The sequence below is a fragment of the Hyperolius riggenbachi genome, chromosome 2, assembly GCF_040937935.1.
Source record: "Hyperolius riggenbachi isolate aHypRig1 chromosome 2, aHypRig1.pri, whole genome shotgun sequence".
Lineage (NCBI taxonomy): Eukaryota > Metazoa > Chordata > Amphibia > Anura > Hyperoliidae > Hyperolius > Hyperolius riggenbachi.
In genome coordinates this window covers 492,816,133-492,824,165 of record NC_090647.1, presented here as the reverse complement: position 1 = coordinate 492,824,165, position 8,033 = coordinate 492,816,133, and the positions used below count along the sequence as shown (strand labels likewise).

The 8,033-nt window shown below is 44.8% G+C and overlaps 1 protein-coding gene across 1 annotated transcript in view; it reads right to left on the bottom strand.

The window, feature by feature from the left end:
- The window catches only part of FAM3B (FAM3 metabolism regulating signaling molecule B), a 117,788-nt gene that overhangs the window by 13,167 nt on the left and 96,588 nt on the right, over window positions 1-8,033 (bottom strand). Inside the window, exon 3 of the mRNA XM_068266367.1 lies at window positions 1,661-1,784. Within this exon, the coding sequence (XP_068122468.1) occupies window positions 1,661-1,784 (124 nt within the window). The remainder of the gene's footprint in view (window positions 1-1,660; window positions 1,785-8,033) is intronic.

Genomic DNA, 8,033 nt, shown 5'->3' with positions numbered 1-8,033 from the left:
GCATAACTTGAAGAGGCAGAGGTATTGAATGCCTATGGGATTTGTAGTTTCCTCACAGCTGGGAGTGCCAAGGTTAGCCATCACTGCCTTAGAGACTTAGCTTTTAAAATGTGTATGCCATGTGTACTGTTATTTTTGCAAGAAAGGGTTTGTAATTACTGATAAAGTACAATGGGAAAACTAAAACTATACCTTTATTTCCAAATAAAATATTGTCGCAATACATTGTACTACGAACATAATTTAAACAGTATAATAACCAGGACAAATGTGCAAAAAACGTGTGGGTTTTATCTAGAATGGCCGAAAAGTGAGAAATAATGAATTTTTAACATCTTTCTCTTCTAATTCTGTTTAAAATGCATATAAAAAAAAATAATGCTTAACAAAAAGTACCACCCAAAGAAATCCTAAATTGTGGCGAAAAAAAAAAAAAAAAAAAAAAAGATAGATCATTTAGGTGTGATAAGTAGTGATAAAGTTATTGCCGAATGAATGGAAGTTGTGCTGAAACATGAAAACTGCTCTGGATTTTAAAGAGAACCCGAGGTGGGGTTCTTCCATGGCAATCCCCATACAGAGGCTGGGTCTGCCTATAGAGCCCAGCCTCTGTTGCTATATAGCTTCCCCCAAACCCCCCCCGGGCGCTGCGAGACCCCATAGAACACAGCCGCCTGAATCGCTCCAGTCCCCACCCGCGTCCCTTTCCTCCAATCAGCGGGGAGGGAAGGGACGTGGGCAGGGACCGGAGCGATTCAGGAGGCGGGGGAGAGCGGAGACTGACAGTGAGATAAACACAGCCGGCTGCGACACGCTGCGTGTCGCCAGCGCGGCTGTGTTTTATGGGGTCTGACAGCGCGCAGGGGGGTCTTTGGGGGAAGCTATATAGCAACAGAGGCTGGGCTCTATAGGCAGACCCAGCCTCTGTATGGGGATTGCCATGAAAGAACCCCAACTCGGGTTCTCGTTAAGGGAATAAAACCTTATTGCTGGGATGCAATGTCCCGTCCGATCGATGCGTCCTGTCAATCTGACAGGAAGTTGTATCATGTGTACGGGTCCAAACTGCTCCTAATTGATAACGGGAACATTTCCTCTGTGATAACTTCGGAAAGTCGATCCCATTGTCAAACGGGAGAACATTGGTTTTGACGGAAATAATCGTCCGATTCCCGTAGATCACATGGGAAACTGCATCGTATGGATTCCAAATTAGTGATAAAGTTATTAAATCTCATTCACTTTCACAGATTTTTCATTGTTTGTAAAGGTTAATAGGACAATATGCCATTTGTTACACAATTTTCACATTTGATGCAGCCATCCTAGAGAAACCTCCTTTGCTAAAGTCAGTCGTGTGACCAGAGATTCCTCAAGAAAGCCCTGCGCTGGCAACAGATAGGTAGAACTCAGCCTTACCAGGCCTCACTCTCCGGTTTCTCTGTGCTTCTCAGAGATCAACTCTTTGTAGCTAACACGGCAACTTATAGTTATAAGACGCAAGCCACAAAAAAGTAATCTCATGTGGGGATGATGGATAGAGGAGAGGAGGGAGTGCGGTCAGCTTGCTATCCAGTAAAATTGGACTAACATCAACAGGAAAAGAAGCTACAGAAGCCAGCCAGGTACATTCATTGTACTGACTGCAAAAATCACTTACATCTCATCCTCAAGACAGATCTCCGGCTTGACGTCCTTCCCGCCACCACTTCGTATGCGGAACACGAGCTCGTTCGGCGAGCAGTTTATCCATGCTGCACACTTCTGTCTCTTAGGAAGAGGAGCTGTTGGAGAAAAAGACAACAGCTGCTTACTGCAGATTTAAAAATACAAACATTACAAAAAAAATGCTGCATGGACTGGACAGGTTTTGCTTTATTTTATTGCACATCCCTGTTTGAATTCTGAATTAGTTATTTTATTTCCATTGGTTTCAGAACAATTTTAAGGGGGGGGGGGGGGGGGTCAAACAAGAGGCATGGCAGGAAGGAGATAATTAGTCTAGTCTTGAAAACTGAATTCCATGTCCCATGATCCTCTAGCTCTCCCAGGATGGAGTGAGTCACGTGACAAGCTAATCAATTCTGCATAATTATGAATGCCCATTTGGTCGATACAAGAGTGCTTATAGCTGGCCATGCATCTATCGATTTTGCGCTCCGATCAACCATTTGATTCGATCATTTCATCTTATTGTATGAAAATCAGTGCCACAACAAGCATGCCCGATTGAAGAGTCGACTGAGAGTACTGGAAAATCTTGGGGTGACAAGGTCGACTGGGTGAGCAGCGGTAGCGGTGTGTGATATCGCAACAACTGACAAACCCCTGGCTGCTGTAACCCCCCCCCCCCATACCAGTGCCGTGCATTGGAAATCTCACCTGCTCCAGCTAGCTGCAGTGATTCCTGGTCTTCTTCGCTGTTTCCCTAAGCACAGCCAGGCACCTGTGACCCCGCATGCTATACGCGTCACCATGTGGCGGCGCTCAGGTGAAGCAGCTTACTAGACTACAAGCAGCTGGATAGTTGTGGCAGCTGGAGCAGGTGAGGAGCTGGGGGGGGAGGGGGGGTGGGGGTGTAGGGGGCACATTTACATTTGGGGGGACAACGACAAAGTGTCATCACGAGGCTGATTCCCGAGTTCAGGAATCGGCCTGTGGTGTATGGGCAGCCAACAGACTTCTCTCCAATCAGATTCAATTTAGAGATTGATCAGTCTCTTGGTTGGCCTGCCCATACATCACTGGATGTATGGGCACCTTTAGACTGGAGATTTCCACTTGGTGATCAGATGTCACTTATGTTTCTGGAAAGGTTCCCCCTGTGCCAAAAGCTCAATATAGCTTAGGCACTCTGGAAGGAGATGGCCATACATCAGGCGACTTGGCAGCCAATCGACTGATTCCATGATAATCAGATTCAAATCGGTGCCGCCAATTGCATGGCCGGCCAACAATGTGACCAATTTTGGCCAGAAATGAATCGCATTAATCGGTTGGACATGCTGCAAGATGCAGGGCTGACTTGCTCGATCAGGTGCATGGCTGTAACAGCGAGTGATATCGGGAAAGCGACCATCGTGACGAAACCCCAGACTATCGCCCCCCCATGTTTAATGTGCCCCCCGGTGCCCAGTGCATTACCTGTACACGCCCACCACTTGCTCCAGGTTCCCTCTGCCATCCATACACGCGCCCACATGATTGCTAAGTACCGTGGCAGGTGTGTGACGACACGTTACTAGGCAACCACGTGGGACGCATGTTTGGATGGCGGAGGGAGCCTGGAGCAAGCGGAGGGCGTGGACAGGTAATGTATAGAGTGCACTGGGCACATTAAGCATTGGGGGGCATCATTACGCCGCAGAGATGGTGGATGTGGTGTTAACTCCAATTTCAGCATGGAATTGTTCGGAATCGGCTTGCGGTGTATGGGCATCCAACAGATCTCTCTCTAATCAGATTCAATCAGAGAGAGGAGATTTGTCTCTTGGTCCAATCTGCCCATCATCCCTAGATGTATGGCTACCTTAAAGGACACCCGAGGCGAAAATAAACGAATGAAATAAACTATTGTCTATCTTCTGTCTCCTAAAAATGACTTTTTAAGATATTCCACAGTTTTATTTTATGCTTAAATCTACTTTTTAAGTTTTAACTATTTTCTTGTTTTTTGCTCAATGACACATTCATTGAAGTATGCCAGAGCTAAAATCTATGAACTATTGACCCCTTTTATCTATTTCCTGCTCTCAGAAGCCATTTTCTGCTAGGAAAGTGTTTTATAGTTGGAATTTCTTATCAGTGAAGGTCACACTGTAGTCACTTCCTGTTTGAGTCAGGACCGAGTCAGCCACTTACATACCTGATATTTAACCATTTCAGGCAGAGAAAGAAAAAAAGGAACACCGCATAGTTATTTATGTGCTAGGCATTGTACATACCCATGTCTATCATCAGGTCACGTCACCTCGGGTATCCTTTAAGTGTGACAAGTGTCCCTCTCATCCACACCCAGCACATAGACTTTGTAACATTTAGGACAGCTGTATCTAAATCCAATAGCTCTTGTCCACACAGATAGATATCTGCAGCCACGTGTTTTATAGTGGAAATGTAACCCTCACACAGTGTAGCAATACAGCTGTGCGGTTAATCCTTCTGCTAAGCAAGGTCTGGGACACTGCCAAGCTCTTGACGGAATACAACATAACTGCAAATGTACAAGATTTTACGGTAGTGTCTGAGGCAAAGTTCAGTTCCTTATCCACACAAGGAAATGCCTGAACAATTTTAAATCATTAAAATTAACAGCAGATTATTGTACCGTGTTAGCCATCCACACAAGCAAGATGCTTTGAATCAGGATGTAACCATTTATTGGCTAACTTAAAAAAAATATATAAGAGTAAGCTTGCAGGTATTGTGCCTTCATCAGACCTGAAATTGCATGTATACAGCTGTGTGCTACCCCCCCCCCCCCCCCCCCCAAAAAAAAAAACCCTTCAGGTCTGATAGACGTAATAGCTGAAGGCTTGCTCTTATTTTTTAAGTTAGCCCATAAATGGCATCATCCTGGTTCAAAATTGTATTCAAAATAAAACACTGATGCATTAAGGTTCCCAAAAAAGTCAGTCAAATAAAAACTCTAAATAAAAGAACAAAAAACAATGAATTACTTTGTTGTTGTATGGTCCCAAAATACACTAGCTGTTACACCGGTAGTGTGTTTCTGGGCTCCTATGAAGAATCTCTTCTGCACCAGCTTACATTCCAATATGGCAAATTCAAGAGTACATTTTTGGCCTCGGTCAGCCTGCTTTTAACGTACTGATGTAAGATATTTTGAGGAACTAAAGGTGGCCATACACTTATAGATTTGCAGCAGATTCGACCATCAGATAGATATCTGTGCGATGCCTGTCAAGTCTAATCTGACAGGAATCTATCTGATGTGTGCCACACACTAGGAACAGATTTCCAATAGATTTCAGAAATCTATTGGAAATTATTGAAAATCGATCTAAATGCATTATTGGACCATTAGATCCAATGCAACTCTATGGGAAATCGATCTGCTGCCAGCAGCAGATCGACCTAGACCTTCCATCTTGTCAGACAGATCGAAATCGGCTGCAAATCGATCTGCAATCAATTTCCAATCAATCAAATCGATCGCTGAAATCAACCAGTGTATGGGCCCTTTAAGGGGCATAACTACAATCCATGTCTCCACACTATAATCTGCTCCCAGAGAGACTGGCATGTGAGAATGGGTATTGGCTGCAAGCCTGTTTTGATAAGACCCTTTCAAGTTCTGGTTTCCTGGTCAGATACATACAGGTATCTGCTGACTATGATAAGAATATTGAAAGCTATGGCATTTCCTTTTATAAAGAATGCTCATACTCACCTATGCTAAATGAGAACTCTAGGTTTCAAGTTACTCTGTTGGCATCTTTATGGATTTGAATTGAGTTTTAAAATGGAACTGAACTGTTGCACAGGACAGAAGGAAAACCTAGAGAAATGCACCCTGTGTGTATTTAGAGAGTTTAGTCTGTGTAATCCCCCCTTTTCTGTGACTAATCACCTCCATAATCTCTCAGCTGTGTCACCTCAGGAATACCCTCTGCCATGGCAGAGCAGCCAATCTGTAAACACAGGATGTGTACCCCATGGCTCGTTCCATGAAAGCAGGAAGTGGACACGCTACAGAGTTACTGCAGGATTTGTATCAGTTGTAACAAAGAAATGTTTTACAGGTTATTGTGATGTGCATCTTCTAGAGCAGAGAGAAAGTTCTCAGTTCAGGTCCGCTTTAAAGGAGTTCTGTTGACCTTTTAAAAAACAAAAAACAGCCACTTACCTAGGGCTTCTATCAGCCCCCTGCAACTGGAATGTCCCGCGCCGTGGCAGTTTTTGTTTTTTAAAAGGTCAACAAAACCCCTTTAAGGCAGGGGCACACTTGTCTTTCACTAAAAAACGCAATAAATGTGAAAGAACCCACTGCTTAGCATGAGTTCTCAGTTTTTCTGTGCAGAAAACGCGTTCCCTGCCTGAGGGCCTATTTCCACTACACGCGGATTCCGGATGCAGAAAACTGACTCCAATGAATACCTATAGAAATTCTGCATCAGAAAAATTGCGTTTAGTGGAAACAGGCCCATAGGCTTTGATTGGAGTCAGTTTTTCTGCATCCAGAATCCGTGTATAGTGGAAACAGGCCCTAAAGGCCCATATACATGGTGTACAAATGTCTGTACAGAGACGTGTTGAGCGACGGTTCATGTGGCAGTTTGTTCGTGTGGACACGGCAAGCGACAGACTGTCAGCAGACACAGCCATGTTTGAGCGATTCAACTGGTGAATCTCGTGACTTCTGTCTCACAAACCGTCGCTTAGTCTGTTGGTGTCCTGTCATGTGTACGAAAGTCTTCTACAGACAGCAGAATCTCTACCATAGTACTACTATTATACGTAGTCTGTGGCAGACAGCTTCCCTCTTTCTGTTGTTGCATGTGTACAACTGTCGCAAACTCAAATTGTCGCTGCCATAAATATGCTGTTGTCTCGTCTGTTTGTCCTTGCCTCCCAACTACAAACAAATGTATGTCCTGTGTATGGGCCTTAAAGGGAGATCTTTGTCTATCAGTAAGAAAGCGTCAGCTCAGCTTTCCATGCAAATGTATACGATTGTAAACAGAACATATAAAGAAAAGCAGCCTTTAATCAGAAGATACTGGGCTTGACTGGCCTAGCCAGTCTCAAATCAGCAGAACATGCATGGAAAGTTGGCATTGAAGCTCATCTCTACAGAGCAGCCTGCTCTGTTCTATGGAGACATTGGTTTGTTAACTAACTAATAAAGGGATCCACAGAAGCACAAACAAGCTTGATTTGTCTAAGAATGAGGATTGGCTAGCATGCCCAGTGCAGACCGAGCTCATTCATCCCAACTGAATGTGTAGATTGTCCTGGAAAATCAGGAAAGTCCAGGATTATTAATCAACGGAGTATCATACCTGCATCCACTGTGGCCAATTTATAGGTAAAATAATGGAAAAACCGCTAGCTTTGAGGGTTAGTGTAACGATCGGTGTCAGCACATAGAGAGAATCTGATTGTTGATGATCTGCAGAATCATCAAGAATACAGATGTATACCTGATTATGGATGATCTGCAGAATCACCAATAATACAGGTATGACTAACCTCTGGACACCTAATGAATAATGTGATTGATGAACTGTAGGCTCCCGAGGAGCGGGAGATATAAGCAACTCGGCCAAGAGCCACCTGAGGGGCAGGTGACCCGGGGCAGTGCAGAAACTATCTCTTAGATAGGAGATAGCGATAATCTGGCAGCCAGTGATTCCCTGGTAAACTGGGAATCAGACTGTACTGCAGCCAGAGGACTCCTAAGGAATAGAGGCCCCTGGCTGTACTGCAGGAAGGACTCTCTGAGGAGCAGGAGGTCCTTGCAGCTAACCGACACTTGGTGGAATAGTGTCACGGGTAGTACAGACAGACTGAACACTCAAAAGATGAGTGACAGCCAAAAGGGTCGGGCAGGCTAGGTCGGCCACACCCGAGCAAATGGTAATAACAGATATAAATCACAATCCTAGTCTGGGGTGTGCGGTGCGTGGTCTCGACACCCAGGAACTAGTCTAGAGTATAACACTGTGATGACACAGTACTCCTAAGCTGGGTGTGAGGTCCTTGGTCACAACACCGTGGAACTGGTCTAAAGTATAACACAGCAATGACACAGTATCCCTAAACTTGGGTGTGAGGTCCGTGGTCTCGACACTCTGGAACTGGTCTAAAGTATAACACAATAGTAACCTGGCTCAGTGTGAATTCCCAGGTCCTCCTGGTTCTAACACACTGTGGGATCTGACTGGAGTGCTCACACGTAAGTATTCGCAACGGCAGACAACCAGCAACTGACAGGCAAGGTCTATATATACCTGCAGTGCTGTGCAGCCCCGCCTGAGCCACTCAGCCAATCCAGAGTCCAGCTGGGA